Source organism: Oncorhynchus keta, chromosome 10, assembly GCF_023373465.1.
Source record: "Oncorhynchus keta strain PuntledgeMale-10-30-2019 chromosome 10, Oket_V2, whole genome shotgun sequence".
NCBI lineage: Eukaryota > Metazoa > Chordata > Actinopteri > Salmoniformes > Salmonidae > Oncorhynchus > Oncorhynchus keta.
Genome location: NC_068430.1, coordinates 12,466,715 through 12,484,821, shown reverse-complemented (window position 1 = coordinate 12,484,821; position 18,107 = coordinate 12,466,715). Strand labels below are relative to the sequence as shown.

The 18,107-nt window shown below is 48.2% G+C and overlaps 1 protein-coding gene across 5 annotated transcripts in view; it reads left to right on the top strand.

Moving 5' to 3' along the window:
- The window catches only part of LOC118389613 (protein kinase C and casein kinase substrate in neurons protein 1-like), a 53,596-nt gene that overhangs the window by 24,339 nt on the left and 11,150 nt on the right, over positions 1 to 18,107 (top strand). For 3 of the 5 annotated variants that reach the window (XM_052526504.1, XM_052526502.1, XM_052526506.1), the window contains exons 3-4: positions 16,045 to 16,174; positions 16,714 to 16,870. In XM_052526504.1, the coding sequence (XP_052382464.1) occupies positions 16,115 to 16,174; positions 16,714 to 16,870 (217 nt within the window). In that variant the 5' untranslated portion in view covers positions 16,045 to 16,114. Of the gene's footprint in view, positions 1 to 4,191; positions 4,475 to 8,361; positions 8,665 to 16,044; positions 16,175 to 16,713; positions 16,871 to 18,107 lie in introns of those variants that run through there. The other 2 variants (XM_052526503.1, XM_052526505.1) reach the window with 2 other exon arrangements.

Sequence of the window (18,107 nt, the reverse complement as noted above, 5' to 3'; positions counted from 1 at the left end):
AAAATGCAGCGTGGTTATTTTTGTACATCTTTAATAAAGATTAAAATACAACAATCTACAAAACAAACGTGAAAAAACCAAAACAGTCCTATCTGGTGCCACAAAGACAGGAACAATCACCCACAAAACCCAACACAAAACAGGCTACCTAAATATGGTTCCCAATCAGAGACAATGACTAACACCTGCCTCTGATTGAGAACCATATCAGGCCAAACAGAATGCCCACCCAGCTCACGTCCTGACCAACACTAAAACAAGGAAAACACACACGAACGATCGTCAGAACGTGACACCTGTGCATATACAAAGACGTTCCTTTTATAACATTCTCTTAACATACGCACATACATACACACTAACATTAGGAGAGCTATCTACTTCTCTACAATTCTCACCACAGATGATCACTACCCTGCTGACAGTTCCAGTCCCCCCCCAGATAAGGGAAACCTGGAGGGGCTCTCCCTGTCCTATCTCCCCAGAGTTATAGCCGGGTTGGTTCAAACAGGTTAAGGCTCCTATTTGTTTTCTTTCGGCACACACATACATTCCTATCTTCCCAGGTCCAACCTAGTTGGACCTGTGTTTATTATTTTGAATTACTCCTTGTCCATGCTACATAACCTCTAATCCCTAATGGTTACATTTCTGGGTAGAATTATTTAATCATATCTTAAACCTTTATAAAATATTTTAACAGTATCCTGGAAGGATATTGACCTCATCCCGTCAGTCGAGGATGACTGGTCATTCTTTAAAAGTAATTTCCTCACCATCTTTGATAAGCATGCCCCGTTCAAAAAAATGCAGAATTAAGAACAGGTATAGCCCTTGGTTCACTCCAGACCTGACTGCCCTTGACCAGCACAAAAACATAATGTGGTGGACTGCAATAGCATCGAACAGTCCCAGCGATATGCAACTGTTCAGGGAAGTCAGGAACCAATACACGCAGTCAGTCAGGAAAGCAAAGGCTAGCTTTTTCAAGCAGAAATTTGCATCCTGTAGCTCTAACTCCAAAAGGTTTTGGGACACTGTAAAGTCCATGGAGGACAAGAGCACCTCCTCCCAGCTGCCCACTGCACTGAGGCTAGGTAAAACGGGCACCACTGATAAATCCATGATAATCGAACATTTCAATAAGCATTTCTCAACGGCTGGCCATGCCTTCCTCCTGGCTACTCCAACCTCGGGCCAACAGCTACCCCCCCCCACAGCTACTCGCCCAAGCCTCCCCAGCTTCTCCTTCTTCCAAATCCAGATAGCAGATGTTCTGAAAGAGCTGCAAAACCTGGACCCGTACAAATCAGCTGGGCTAGGCAATCTGGAACCCCTCTTTCTAAAACTATCCGCTGCCATAGTTGCAACCCCTATTACCAGCGTGTTCAACCTCTCTTTCATATCGTCTGAGATCCCCAAGGATTGGAAAGCTGCCGCAGTCATCCCTCTCTTCAAAGGGGGAGACACCCTGGACCCAGACTGTTACAGACCTATATATACACATCCTGCCCTGCCTATCTAAAGTCTTCGAAAGCCAAGTTAACAGATCACTGACTATTTTGAATCTCACCGTACCTTCTCCTCTGTGCAATCTGGTTTCCGAGCCGGTTACGGGTGCACCTCAGCCACACTCAAGGTACTAAACGATATCATATCCGCCATCGATACAAGATAGAACTGTGCAGCCGTCTTCATCGACCTGGCCAAGGCTTTCGACTCTGTCACTGACCATATTCTTATCGGCAGACTCAATAGCCTTGGTTTTTCTAATGACTGCCTCGCCTGGTTCACCAACTACTTTGCAGACAGAGTTCAGCGTGTCAAATCGGAGGGTATGTTGTCCGGACCTCTGGCAGTCTCTATGGGGGTAGCACAGGGTTCAATTCTCGAGCCGACTCTTTTCTCTGTATATATCAATGATGTCGCTCTTGCTGCGGGCGATTCCCCGATCCACCTCTACGCAGACGACACCACTCTGTATACTTCTGGCCCTTCCTTGGACAATGTGCTAACTAACCTCCAAACGAGCTTCAATGCCATACAACACTCCTTCCGTGGCCTCCAACTGCTCTTAAACGCTAGTAAAAACCAAATGCATGCTTTTCAACCGTTCGCTGCCCGCACCCGCCCGCCCGACTAGCATCACCACCTTTGACGGTTCCGACCTAGAATATGTGGACAACTAAATACCTAGGTGCCTGGGTAGACTGTAAACTCTCCTTCCAGACTCATATTAAACATCTCCAATCCAAAATTAAATCTAGAATCGGCTTTCTATTCCTCAACAAAGCCTCCTTCACTCACGCCGCCAAACTTACCCTAGTAAAACTGACTATCCTACCGATCCTCGACTTCATATATACATATATATGTGCCATTTAGCAGACGCTTTTATCCAAAGCGACTTACAGTCATGTGTGCATACATTCTACGTATGGGTGGTCCCGGGAATCGAACCCACTACCCTGGCGTTACAAGCGCCATGCTCTACCAACTGAGCTACAGAAGGACCATGTCATCTACAAAATAGCTTCCAATACTCCAATACTTCCAATACTCTACTCAGCAGACTGAATCCAGTCTATCACAGTGCCATCCGTTTTGTTACCAAATCACCTTATACCACCCACCACTGCGACCTGTATGCTCTAGTCGGCTGGCCCTTGCTACACATTCGTTGCTAGACCCACTGGCTCCAGGTCATCTATAAGTCTATGCTAGGTAAAGCTCCACCTTATCTCAGTTCACTGGTCACGATAACAACACTCACCCGTAGCACACGTTCCAACACGTATATCTCACTGATCATCCCCAAAGCCAACACCTCATTTGGCCGCCTTTCCTTCCAGTTCTCTGCTGCCAGTGGCGGAAGTTGGAGACTTATTTCCCGAACCAACTTTAAACATCAGCTTTCTGAGGAACTAACCGATCGCAGCAGCTGTCCCATCTGCAAATAGCCCACCCAATCGATCAATCTCATCCCCATACTGTTTTTATTTTATTTACTTTTCTGCTCTTTTGCACACCAGTATCTATACTTGCACATCATCTGCTCATTTATCATTCCGGTGTTAATCTGCTAAATTGTAACTATTTGCTCCTATGGCCTATTTATTGCCTACCTCCTCATGCCTTTTGCACACACTGTATATATACTTAATTTTTTCCTACTGTGTCATTGGCTTGTTTATTGTTTACTCCATGTGTACCTCTCTGTTGTTGCCTGTGTGATACTGCTTTGCTTTATCTTGGCCAGGTCGCAGTTGTAAATGAGAACTTGTTCTCAACTAGCCGACCTGGTTAAATAAAGATGTAATAAAAAAAGAGCGTTGGGCCAGTAACCAAAAGGTTTCTAGATCGAATCCCTGAGCTGCCGTTCTGCCCCTGAACAAGGCAGTTGCTTGCTGTTCCTAGGTCATCATTGTAAAAAATAATGTGTTCTTATCTGAGCTATCTAGTTAAATAAAAGGTTAAAAAAGATAATTGCAAACAGGTCATTAGGCCCTTGGATGACAAGTTGAATGACCAATCCATCTGACTAAAAATATATATATTTTTTTCTCCAGAAAAGGTTACATTTATTTAACTTCAGCTGTACAAAACCTCCTGAATATGTGGGTGGTAGAGGGTGTTGTTCTCAGATACCCTGGATACACACGTTTTGGTAAGCAAATAAATGATGACATCTATGTAAATTTGATGTCACCACAATGGGGAAGTGTGTTTGGGTTTACTGCACTTTGTTATACTCGAGGCTTTTCTCTCATGTTATTATTGTCTCATTGAGCCCCTCTGATCTTTCATGACACTGGGGGCTGGTCTCTTTCTCTCTCTCTCTCACTCTGTCACTCTCTCTTCTCCCTCTTTCTCTCTCTCTCACTCTTTGTCTCTCTGTCACCCTGTCACTCTCACTCTGTCTCTCTCTCTCCCCTCTCTTTCTCTCACTCTCTCTCACTCTGTCACTCTCTCTTCCCCCTCTCCCTCCTTCTCTCTCTCACTCTCACTCGCTCTGTCTGTCTCGCTCTGTCTGTCTCCCTCCCTCCCTTTTATCAATTGGACATTGCTGGTGTGGCCAGAGAGGTAGGCCACTGCAGCTCCCTTCAGCTGGGGAGTGAAGTGGGCTGGGCAGAGCATCAGCATAGTTTCCCAGGGAGGGACGGGTTAGGGTATCCTGTCATTGTTGGGAGAGACCCGAGTGAGTCAGGGCATTTTAATGGCTGTGTTTTGTTGTAGGAAGGTGTAGTCTGGTTTGTTAGTGTCTGATCTGTTTCTGCCTGGGCTTGGTATTAAAGTACAGGGAGAGGCTGTGTGTGTCACAAGGAGGAGTCCCATGTAAGATGAGGCTATAGATGAAGTGGTTGGACATTGATCAGGGTTTATAGAGTAGGTGGAAAATGCAACAGGAGTTTTGTTGTCTTGGATGTCTCTACAGTCTCTACAGCCTTCTGACTGGAAGACGTTGCATAGAAAGGTGAGTGGAACAATGGAGCTAAAGACTACACTCAGAAAAACAACTTGGTATCTAGAACCTAAAAGGGTTATTTGTGTGAAAGGTTATACCTGGATTGAAACCAAGTGTTCACCTATCGGGGACAGCCGAAGAACAGTTTTGGAACCTTTTTACATTTATTTTTTTACTAACTCATGTACTCAGCTGGCTCACAGTGACAGACTATACCATTCTATTGGTTGGCTCACAGTGACAGACTATACCATTCTATTGGTTGGCTCACAGTGACAGACTACCATTCTATTGGTTGGCTCAGTGACAGACTATACCATTCTATTGGTCTGTGCGTATAACCTATTATCATGTATCAGGCGATCTGCGAGCATATTTGCTGGCTTAGAATATCAGAACCCCAGAAATTATTTGAAAAGGCCTGTAAAATCTATTCTAATCAAACCAAATACTGCAATTCATTGTGTATCTTAAGTTTTATAAATTAGATTAGCATACAATGCTAAGGTAGTGATAGTTGATAAGATGACAGCACTCCTGATTGAGACTGGCAGTGTGTCTGTACTGTATGGTAAACGATATGGGATGAGTTGGAGCTGTGGGACCCTGGCGGAGGCCTCTAGGTGTGTAGTTGGTCATTGCTCCTATCTGTTTACACAGTACGACTGAATAATTGATTATGTCTACAGTCTCTGTATGTAGAGCAGGAATATGATGAGATCATCAGGATGCAGCGTCTCCTGAATAAAACGAGTGCTGCATATGACCAACGTTAGATCCTAGTGTAGTGGGATTTTTGGCGTATCAGGGGCAGCAACAGTTGGGTACTGGAGGAACACAGAGACAGTGAGGAAAGTGTGTGTGGGTGCGTGCGTGTTCATGCGTGTATGTGTGTGTCTGTTATCTTTGGGTGAGGGCATTTTCGGAGATATACTAGGTCTCCACTCCCATTGGGTGCGTTATAGGTAGGCCTATTTGAAATAGCTTCCTTACCACCTCTGTCAGACTGAAAACCTCTTGTTGCTGTCGGTGTAACGATATTTCATGTCTTCCCTGGCAGTGCCGCTTCGCTGAACACTGTTTTAGAAGCCTTTCACACAGATGCTTTGTTATTGGAGTACTGAATACTGCTCCGGATGTAGATGAAGACATCAGGTATTGACACAGCTAGCACAGTGGTGTTTTCTGTCTGTTGAATGAATAAGTGAATGAATGAGGTTACTTCTCTCTCTCATTTCTTAGCCAGGGGAGAAACATTCGATAGTATGATGGCTTTCCGTTTCTTCATGACCTTGGAGTGTATCACTATTAATGTTACGTTATACGTTGTTATAAAGCTACAGTATATGAACTAGTCCAATGTGTCAAGAATGGACGACAGCCATTTCAACAGAAGACATCTTACGGCCATTCACAGTAGTGCTTCAGAAGGACGGTTGGTCAGTCTACACCTGTTTTAAAGTGGAATACAATACACAAAACCACTGGCCTAATGAATATGAATCCGTGTTGACATACTCTTGTAGCTTACGCCACCATTCAGACACAAGGCAGTCTCAGGGTAACAATGACAAATGATTCATATCTAATCAAACCAGGACATGTTCGATTTACTGTACAACCACAGACATCATGTCATCATTTGTCAAGGTACCTTAGTAGCCTGACCGCAGAAAGCATGTTTGCATTCATGTTTCGTACTCTGTAGGTTAACAGTTGGCTTAAGTTACCTTGAGGATTTCAAATAGGCCTATATTTTCGTAGGTTTCCATTTCCAATAAATGCTGTGTAGTTGGTATGGCCCAGTGGAATTGGGACTTAGTTGGTATGGCCCAGTGGAATTCGGACATAGTTGGTATGGCCCAGTGGAATTGGGACTTAGTTGGTATGGCCCAGTGGAATTGGGACATAGTTGGTATGGCCCAGTGGAATTCGGACATAGTTGGTATGGCCCAGTGGAATTGGGACTTAGTTGGTATGGCCCAGTGGAATTGGGACTTACACAGTTACCTTCAAGGGAAATTAAGCACATAGATTGAGGGAGTGTTTTATGTAAATGTCAGCAGTACAGTGAAATACTCCTTTGAACTGGACATAACAGAAATTCATTCAGTTGTTTTGAAAATAGCTTTCTTTAAGAGAATAGGACTACATTTTGACTTTAAAAGCCCTAAGATAAAGTTATTGTTATCAGTTTGCAGTTCGGTTGTTTCCTGAATATTTCCTCGACCTGTACTCTAGTGCCTGCAGTCAGAGAGATGTGTAGGCAGCACCTTGAGTGTTTATGATGAATAGCTGTGGTGCTGCCATGGGTTCTGAGATATAGAGGACCTGTCCTTTACTGCAGTGGAATTTTACTGTGGCTAGCTGGGAGCTGTAGCTGTGGACCCCCCTTATTTTACCACTGCCCCCCTCCCCTGTCCTGCCCTGCTCAGCATCACTCTGTCTAGCGTCCTACCCAGTGACGTTTAATCACATCCCATCTCATCCCCTCCTCTCTAGCAACTTGGTCTACACAGGAAAGCACTACTGGTTACATTCACAGGAATGGCATGATATTACACAGGTCTATCAGCTGTTGTAAAAGCATCGTCATGTTACCCTTTGTTCTGGAATGTGCTGCCAGATTTTCCTGGCTGCTGATCACCCTCACGTATGACTGTCTCATCATAGCACCGAGTTGCTCTCTTGGCTTCATGAATATTCAAATCAGGGTTTTATTATTGGCTTTCTGTCTGCATGGCAACTCGCAAATCTGCCTTTGAATATTAGATGAGATTGATAATACACTCTATTTTTCTCTTGAAGTGGAGTCTCTTGAAGTGGAGTCAACCTCTTGTGTAATAATAATAATAATAATAATAATGTGGCTCAGTTGGTAGAGCATGGCGCTTGTAACGCCAGGGTAGTGGGTTCGATTCCCGGGACCACCCATACGTAGAATGTATGCACAGATGACTGTAAGTCGCTTTGGATAAAAGCGTCTGCTAAATGGCATATTATATTTATATATTAATAATAATAATAATAATACATGCCATTTCAATCTTACCGAAAATCAAATCAAATAAAATGTTATTAGTCACATACACATAGTTAGCAGATGTTAATGCGAGTGTAGCTAAATGCTTGTGCTTCTAGTTCCGACAGTGCAAGTAATCTAACAATTCCCCAACAACTACCTAATACACACAAATCTAAAAGGGGTGAATGAGAATATGTACATATAAATATATGAATGAGCGATGGCCAAGCGGCATAGGCAAGGTGCAGTAGATGATATAAAATGCAGTATATACATATGTGAGTAATGTAAGATATGTAATAAGAGGCATTGTTTAAAGTGACTAGTGATCCATTTATTAAAGTGGCCAGTGATTGGGTCTCAATTTAGGCAGGCATCTGTCGTGAAGGTCACACCTGTACAATTGACTCTCTCCCTCCATCTTCAATCACCTCTACCTTCTACTCCTGTATTCTCCATTTCTGTCTGCGTCTCTGTTTCCTCCTCGCCGTGTCTCACACTCTTCCCTAGCTACACATCAGAGGCTCTTCACACTATATTTCCCCACCTCCATGTTCCCTGTCTCTCCTTTAACCCTCACCGTCTCTAGTCCTATCAATCAATGCAATCCTGTGCCCTCATGATGCCATGGTTAGTACACCCCCTCATCACCCCCACACCCTTCTCCTCATCCCTCCTCCACCCCCACACCCTTCTCCTCATCCCTCGTTTCTCCACCCCCACACCCTTCTCCTCATCCCTCGTTCCTCCTCCCCCCACCCTTCTCCTCATCCCTCGTTCCTCCTCCCCCCACCCTTCTCCTCATCCCTCGTTCCTCCTCCCCCATCTCCCTCTGAGAGTCTCTTTTCTCTTCCTCCTTGACTGAACCATTCAAGCAAAACACCAGAGGATTATCACTCAGCCATTGAGAAACACACACACACACGCTTTCACTCAACACGTTGCCTGGAAAGAAGTGTCTGTGCTCTTGGATAAGACCGTGTCTATGTTTGTTGACGGTGTATGATGTGATGATGCGAAAGCTCAGCTGTCTGAGAAAACGGGTCTCTGAGCTGAACAAAAACAAAGGGCCGGGAGGAGAGAAGAGTGAGAGGAGTGGAGCCCACGTGCCTCAGAGCTGGAGCTGTATCTGTAGCTAGCCGTCGTGTCTCACTCTGCTAATGGAGGACTGGGGGTAAGGCTTTTGTTGTTAGGACGGAACGGACGGAGGTAGTCTGCCTGCGTCCCTCCTCTTTTTGGGTGCATTCATTTGCGGTCCTTTGTCTTGGCTATAGCCTAGAGTGGTTTCTCACTGCCTGGTTATTGCAGTTGGTTGATGTGGTTGAGGTGTGTGTGTGTGTGTGTGTGTGTGTGTGTGTGTGTGTGTGTATTTGGTTATGTGTGTGGAGATGGAGAGCCCTAATGAAATATGTGTGTTGTGATCTTCTTCATAGTGTTGCTGGGGTATGTAGAGGAGAAAAAGGTACTTCATGTTCCTTTCCATGGTGATTTTGATGAGACCGCAAGAATGGTTTGTTACTGCTTTCGTCACCTTAGGTGTGTTAGAGTTAAACTGGACTGACTCGATGTGTTATTTTGTGTAAAAGACTAGTAGGCCACAATACATTAGAATTGTGTTCAATTACAAGTATTGATTTCTGTACATATTACAATGGTTTAGGACAGGAAGAATTTAGAAATATGCTGTCTGCCAGAAAGATAGTAACGGGTGAGGAGGCGTGAGGTGGTGTTTGTGTGTATACACTACCATCTAGCCTTGTTCCCAGACAGGACTGTCCAACACTAGAACAAAAGCCTCCTCTTGATGGATTAACCAACTGTGGTGCACAGCCAGCTCTCACACATTCCCCATGCAGCCGAATACTTTTTTTTGTGTTTCAACCAAAGCCGTTCTGCTCACGTTTTGTCTGGGGAGAAACTGCATTTTGAAGTCTGTATCGCTCTCTTTCTCTCTCTCGTTTTCCCTCTCTCCTTCTCCCAATTGTCGAAAGTATTTTCCCAGCCATTAATTTAGGACGGCTGAGGTGACCCAAATACCCATGCAGTGCCCCCACCCCCCACCCCCACTCTAAAGCAGAGCCCTCTATTGTCTCTCCGAGGCAGCGTCACAGGGCCTTCGTCCTCGGGAGTGGCTTAAAATATTTGGATTTTAATTTTCCCCTTATTTTACCATGGAAGTTGACTGAGCACACATTCTCATTTACAGCAACGACCTGGGGAATAGTTACAGGTCGTTGCTGTAAATGCAACATACAGGTCTTGGTTTGGTGAAGATGTGTTATTGTTATTGAGCTCGCAAGGGGCGCAGCGGTCTAAGGTACTGCATCTCAGTGCAAGAGGTGTCACTGCAGTCCCTGGTTCAAATCCAGGCTGTATCACATCCGGCTGTGATTGGGAGTCCCATTAGGCGGTGCACAATTGGCCCAGCATCGTTCGGATTTGGCCGGGGTAGGCTGTCATTGTCAAGTATTTGTTCTTAACTGACTTGCCTAATTAAATAAAAGGTTACATTTTAACAAATTAAAATACATTGTTATTGTTGGTAGCAGACTGCCATCAAGGTGATTGCATGGCTGATGAGGGGTTGCTGTATCGGATGTGAAAGAGACATCCGGTCGCTCTCTTGGAGTACAATCTGGAAGTTGTAGGCTCTACTGCCATAGGCAGAATATGATATTTGCCTTGATTAAGGACTCAACCAACAAGCCGGTGGTCTCTCGAGCCACAACACCGTTAGTGAAAACCATTCTCCATACTAGCATGTTAAACTTTCTACTCAGCGATGGTTTAATATTAGAAACACTAACGTTTGAGCATGGATAGACTGTTATTTTGTTCTGAGACAAATCATTCCTTGTGGAGTCTGAGGTGTTTTTTAATGACATATTGGTCACATGCTGTGTAAACAACAGTGAAATCCTTGCTTACGATCCCTTTCCAACAATGCAGAGAGAAACTGAACAAATATAGAAAGATAATAAAACAAGAAATGGGGTACCAGAACAGAGGGAGGGTTGCTGTACCAGAACAGAGGGAGGGTTGCTGTACCAGAACAGAGGGAGGGTTGCTGTACCAGAACAGAGGGAGGGTTGCTGTACCAGAACAGAGGGAGGGTTGCTGTACCAGAACAGAGGGAGGGTTGCTGTACCAGAACAGAGGGAGGGTTGCTGTACCAGAACAGAGGGAGGGTTGCTGTACCAGAACAGAGGGAGGGTTGCTGTACCAGAACAGAGGGAGGGTTGCTGTACCAGGAACAGAACAGAACAGAGGGAGGGTTGCTGTACCAGAACAGAGGGAGGGGAACAGAACAGAGGGAGGACTTGTACTGTACCAGAACAGAGGGAGGGTTGCTGTACCAGAACAGAGGGAGGGTTGCTGTACCAGAACAGAGGGAGGGTTGCTGTACCAGAACAGAGGGAGGGTTGCTGTACCAGGAACAGAACAGAACAGAGGGAGGACTGTTGTACCGGGAACAGAACAGAACAGAGGGAGGACTGTTGTACCGGGAACGGAGGGAGGACTGTGGTACCGGGAACAGAACTGAGGGAGGACTGTGGTACCGGGAACAGAACGGAGGGAGGACTGTGGTACCGGGAACAGAACAGACGGAGGACTGTTGTACCGGGAACAGAACAGACGGAGGACTCTTGTACCGGGAACAGAACAGAGGGAGGACAGTTTTACCGAGAACAGAGGGAGGACTGTTGTACCAGAACAGAGGGAGGACTGTTGTACCAGAACAGAGGGAGGACTGTTGTACCAGAACAGAGGGAGGACTGTTGTACCAGAACAGAGGGAGGACTGTTGTACCAGAACAGAGGGAGGACTGTTGTACCAGAACAGAGGGAGGACTGTTGTACCAGAACAGAGGGAGGACTGTTGTACCAGAACAGAGGGAGGACTGTTGTACCAGAACAGAGGGAGGACTGTTGTACCAGAACAGAGGGAGGACTGTTGTACCAGAACAGAGGGAGGACTGTTGTACCAGAACAGAGGGAGGACAGTTGTACCGGGAACAGAACAGAGGGAGGACAGTTGTACCGGGAACAGAACAGAGGGAGGACTGTTGTACCTGTACCAGGAACAGAGGGAGGACTGTTGTACCTGTACCAGGAACAGAGGGAGGACTGTTGTACCTGTACCAGGAACAGAGGGAGGACTGTTGTACCGGGAACAGAACAGAGGGAGGACTGTTGTACCGGGAACAGAACGGAGGAGGACTGTTGTTCCGGGAACAGAACGGAGGGAGGACTGTTGTTCCGGGAACAGAACGGAGGGAGGACTGTTGTTCCGGGAACAGAACGGAGGGAGGACAGTTGTACCGGGAACAGAACGGAGGGAGGACAGTTGTACCGGGAACAGAACGGAGGGAGGACAGTTGTACCGGGAACAGAACGGAGGGAGGACAGTTGTACCGGGAACAGAACGGAGGGAGGACAGTTGTACCGGGAACAGAACAGAGGGAGGACAGTTGTACCGGGAACAGAACAGAGGGAGGACAGTTGTACCGGGAACAGAACAGAGGGAGGACTGTTGTACCGGGAACAGAACAGAGGGAGGACTGTTGTACCGGGAACAGAACAGAGGGAGGACAGTTGTACCGGGAACAGAACAGAGGGAGGACAGTTGTACCTGGAACAGAACAGAGGGAGGACTGTTGTACCGGGAACAGAACAGAGGGAGGACTGTTGTACCTGGAACAGAACAGAGGGAGGACTGTTGTACCAGAACAGAACAGAGGGAGGACTGTTGTACCAGAACAGAGGGAGGACTGTTGTACCAGAACAGAACGGAGGGAGGACTGTGGTACCGGGAACAGAACGGAGGGAGGACTGTTGTACCGGGAACAGAACGGAGGGAGGACTGTTGTACCGGGAACAGAACAGAGGGAGGACTGTTGTACCGGGAACAGAACAGAGGGAGGACTGTTGTACCGGGAACAGAACAGAGGGAGGACTGTTGTACCGGGAACAGAACAGAGGGAGGACAGTTGTACCGAGAACAGAGGGAGGACTGTTGTACCTGTACCAGGAACAGAACGGAGGGAGGACTGTTGTGCGGGGAACAGAACAGAGGGAGGACTGTTGTACCTGTACCAGGAACAGAACGGAGGGAGGACTGTTGTACCGGGAACAGAACGGAGGGAGGACTGTTGTACCGGGAACAGAACGGAGGGAGGACTGTTGTACCGGGAACAGAACGGAGGGAGGACTGTTGTACCGGGAACAGAACGGAGGGAGGACTGTTGTACCGGGAACAGAACGGAGGGAGGACTGTTGTACCGGGAACAGAACGGAGGGAGGACTGTGGTACCGGGAACAGAACGGAGGGAGGACTGTTGTACTGGGAACAGAACGGAGGGAGGACTGTTGTAACAGAACGGAGGGAGGACTGTTGTACCGGGAACAGAACAGAGGGAGGACTGTTGTACCGGGAACAGAACAGACGGAGGACTGTTGTACCAGGAACAGAACAGAGGGAGGACTGTTGTAACAGAACAGAGGGAGGACTGTTGTACCGGGAACAGAACAGAGGGAGGACTGTTGTACCGGGAACAGAACGGAGGGAGGACTGTTGTACCGGGAACAGAACGGAGGGAGGACTGTTGTACCGGGAACAGAACGGAGGGAGGACTGTTGTACCGGGAACAGAACGGAGGGAGGACTGTTGTACCGGGAACAGAACGGAGGGAGGACTGTTGTACCGGGAACAGAACGGAGGGAGGACTGTTGTACCGGGAACAGAACGGAGGGAGGACTGTTGTACGGGAACAGAACGGAGAACGGAGGGAGGACTGTTGTACCGGGAACAGAACGGAGGGAGGACTGTTGTACCGGGAACAGAACGGAGGGAGGACTGTTGTACAGAACAGAGGGAGGACTGGGAACAGAACGGAGGGAGGACTGTTGTACCGGGAACAGAACAGGGGGAGGACTGTTGTACCGGGAACAGAACGGAGGGAGGACTGTTGTACCGGGAACAGAACGGAGGGAGGACTGTTGTACCGGGAACAGAACGGAGGGAGGACTGTTGTACCGGGAACAGAACAGAGGGAGGACTGTTGTACCGGGAACAGAACGGAGGGAGGACTGTTGTACCGGGAACAGAACGGAGGGAGGACTGTTGTACCGGGAACAGAACGGAGGGAGGACTGTTGTACCGGGAACAGAACGGAGGGAGGACTGTTGTAACAGAACAGAGGGAGGACTGTTGTACCGGGAACAGAACAGAGGGAGGACTGTTGTACCGGGAACAGAACGGAGGGAGGACTGTTGTACCGGGAACAGAACGGAGGGAGGACTGTTGTACCGGGAACAGAACGGAGGGAGGACTGTTGTACCGGGAACAGAACGGAGGGAGGACTGTTGTACCGGGAACAGAACGGAGGGAGGACTGTTGTACCGGGAACAGAACGGAGGGAGGACTGTTGTACCTGTACTAGGAACAGAACAGGGGGAGGACTGTTGTACCGGGAACAGAACAGAGGGACTGTTGTACCGAGAACAAAACAGAGGGAGGACTGTTGTACCTGTACTAGGAACAGAACAGAGGGAGGACTGTTGTACCGGGAACAGAACAGAGGGACTGTTGTACCAGTACCAGAACAGAGGGAGGACTGTTGTACCGGGAACAGAACGGAGGGAGGACTGTTGTACCAAGAACAGAACAGAGGGAGGACTGTTGTACCGGGAACAGAACGGAGGGAGGACTGTTGTACCGGGAACAGAACGGAGGGAGGACTGTTGTACCGGGAACAGAACGGAGGGAGGACTGTTGTACCGGGAACAGAACGGAGGGAGGACTGTTGTACCGGGAACAGAACGGAGGGAGGACTGTTGTACCGGGAACAGAACGGAGGGAGGACTGTTGTACCGGGAACAGAACGGAGGGAGGACTGTTGTACCGGGAACAGAACGGAGGGAGGACTGTTGTACCTGTACTAGGAACAGAACAGAGGGAGGACTGTTGTACCGGGAACAGAACGGAGGGAGGACTGTTGTACCTGTACTAGGAACAGAACGGAGGGAGGACTGTTGTACCTGTACTAGGAACAGAACAGAGGGAGGACTGTTGTACCGGGAACAGAACAGAGGGACTGTTGTACCGGGAACAGAACAGAGGGAGGACTGTTGTACCTGTACTAGGAACAGAACAGAGGGAGGACTGTTGTACCTGTACTAGGAACAGAACAGAGGGAGGACTGTTGTACCTGTACTAGGAACAGAACAGAGGGAGGACTGTTGTACCGGGAACAGAACAGAGGGACTGTTGTACCGGGAACAGAACAGAGGGAGGACTGTTGTACCGGGAACAGAACGGAGGGAGGACTGTTGTACAGAACGGAGGGACAGGAACGGGAGGACAGGAACAGAACGGAGGGAGGACTGTTGTACCGGGAACAGAACGGAGGGAGGACTGTTGTACCTGTACTAGGAACAGAACAGAGGGAGGACTGTTGTACCGGGAACAGAACGGAGGGAGGACTGTTGTACCTGGGACTAGGAACAGAACGGAGGGAGGACTGTTGTACCTGTACTAGGAACAGAACAGAGGGAGGACTGTTGTACCGGGAACAGAACAGAGGGAGGACTGTTGTACCGGGAACAGAACAGAGGGAGGACTGTTGTACCTGTACTAGGAACAGAACAGAGGGAGGACTGTTGTACCTGTACTAGGAACAGAACAGAGGGAGGACTGTTGTACCTGTACTAGGAACAGAACAGAGGGAGGACTGTTGTACCGGGAACAGAACAGAGGGACTGTTGTACCGGGAACAGAACAGAGGGAGGACTGTTGTACCTGTACTAGGAACAGAACGGAGGGAGGACTGTTGTACCTGTACTAGGAACAGAACAGAGGGAGGACTGTTGTACCGGGAACAGAACAGAGGGACTGTTGTACCGGGAACAGAACAGAGGGAGGACTGTTGTACCGGGAACAGAACAGAGGGAGGACTGTTGTACCAAGAACAGAACAGAGGGAGGACTGTTGTACCGGGAACAGAACGGAGGGAGGACTGTTGTACCAGGAACAGAACAGAGGGAGGACTGTTGTACCGGGAACAGAACGGAGGGAGGACTGTTGTACCAGGAACAGAACAGAGGGAGGACTGTTGTACCAGGAACAGAACAGAGGGAGGACTGTTGTACCGGGAACAGAACGGAGGGAGGACTGTTGTACCGGGTAGCTCAGTTGGTAGAGCATGGCGCTTGGAACAGAACAGGGTAGTGGGTTCGATTCCAGGGGACCACCCATACGAACGAGAATGTATGCACACATGACTGTAAGTCGCTTTGGATAAACAAGCGTCTGCTAAATGGCATATATTATTATATATTAGAACGGAGGGAATGTTATTTGATGGCATTATGAATTAAAGGGATCTAATGTTTACACGTATAAAGAATGACAACTTTAATAGTTTGTTTTCAATTCCCACAGCAAATCTCTGAAATGGCCTTTTGCTGTATTTTTTATTTTTTAGTAGTTTGGATGAATGCAGCTGACCACATTGTATTGCTATTATTAATTATCCTCTTTCTCCTTCCCTCAGTGCCTGAAGACCAAGACTCTGCTGCAGACTCCCAAAACCTCCTCACGTCCTCTCTGCCAAATCTAATATCATGTCGGGCGCCTATGACGAGTCGGCCAGCCAGGAGGATGGCACAGACAGCTTCTGGGAGGTGAGAACAGACCACATCTGTTTGGAGATATATTAATATGTAGTCAAACATGCATCCCTTTCAGTGGAACTGGGATTTGAACCAGCAACTCCAGGTGTCCACACTTTGCTGGCACTGCGTCACCCTCTTTTGGCTTTGCAGCAGAGCTGGCAGCGTGACAGGCCGCTGACTGGGGCTACTGATGAAGGAACCTCAGACTCTGGGCTCCTTTAAAAATGGCCTAAACCCTTTAGGAAGGCTTTCTGTTAGATATAGAGTAGCTGTGTTCCTCGTTGTCCTTTCCCCATGTCTAGCTGTGTCCTTTGTGTCAGTGTCCATGTCTAGCTGTGTCCTTTTCTGTCTATGTCTCTTGTTTTCATTTATTTTATTGCTCCTCACTGTATCACTCAGGGAGACACTGACAATACCGTTCTTAAGGTGGCACGACAATGATCACTCAGTAGGGAGACACTGACACCACTGTTTGTGGAACACCACATTCATAAGGTGGCATGTTTTGAATGTAATTGAAATGCCTCTCATTCTGGTACCTATGAAAGGTGGGAAACTATAAGCGTGCTGTGAAGCGGATTGATGATGGCCACCGGCTCTGCAATGACCTGATGAACTGTATACAAGAGCGAGCCAAAATGGAGAAGGCCTACAGCCAGCAGCTGACCGACTGGTCTAAGAGATGGAGACAGCTGGTGGATAAAGGTACGAGGGGAGAAGGGGAGACACACCCAGCAGCTCACAGTGGATTGGAAGAGTTATATTGCCATCTGTAGGAGCATGCTTTTAAAAAATTATAAACTCCTTCTAGTTTTGTCATGGGAGTACAGTGAATGCAATGTGCAGGATATTCATTGAGTCAGAGTAATACCATCTGTTTCTCAAAATAATAATGGACCTCCCTCTTCTCCCTCTCCCTCTAACCCTGACCCTCTTCTCCCTCTCCCTCTAACCCTGACCCTCTTCTCCCTCTCCCTCTAACCCTGACCCTCTTCTCCCTCTCCCTCTAACCCTGACCCTCTTCTCCCTCTCCCTCTAACCCTGACCCTCTTCTCCTTCTCCCTAACCCTACCTCTTCTCCCTCTAACCCTACCTCTTCTCCCTCTAACCCTGACCCTCTTCTCCCTCTCCCTCAAACCCTACCTCTTCTCCCTCAAACCCTGACCCTCTTCTCCCTCTCCCTCAAACCCTGACCCTCTTCTCCATCTCCCTCAAACCCTGACCCTCTTCTCCCGCTAACCCTACCTCTTCTCCCGCTAACCCTACCTCTTCTCCCGCTAACCCCTACCTCTTCTCCCGCTAACCCTACCTCTTCTCCCGCTAACCCTGACCCTCTTCTCCCGCTAACCCTGACCCTCTTCTCCCTCTTCCTCTAACCCTGGCCCTCTAACCCTGACCCTCTTCTCTTTCTCCCTCTAACTCTGACCCTCTTCTCCTTCTCCCTCTAACCCTGACTCTCTTCTCCCTCAAACCCTACCTCATCTCCCTCAAACCCTACCTCTTCTCCCTCAAACCCTGACCCTCTTCTCCCTCTCCCTCTAACCCTACCTCTTCTCCCTCTAACCCTACCTCTTCTCCCGCTAACCCTGACCCTCTTCTCCCGCTAACCCTGACCCTCTTCTCCCGCTAACCCTGACCCTCTTCTCCCTCTAACCCTGACCCTCTTCTCCCTCTCCCTCTAACCCTCTTCTCCCGCTAACCCTGACCCTCTTCTCCCGCTAACCCTGACCCTCTTCTCCCGCTAACCCTGACCCTCTTCTCCCGCTAACCCTGACCCTCTTCTCCCGCTAACCCTGACCCTCTTCTCCCGCTAACCCTGACCCTCTTCTCCCGCTAACCCTGACCCTCTTCTCCCTCTAACCCTGACCCTCTTCTCCCTCTCCCTCTAACCCTACCTCTTCTCCCTCTCCCTCTAACCCTGACCCTCTTCTCCCTCTAACCC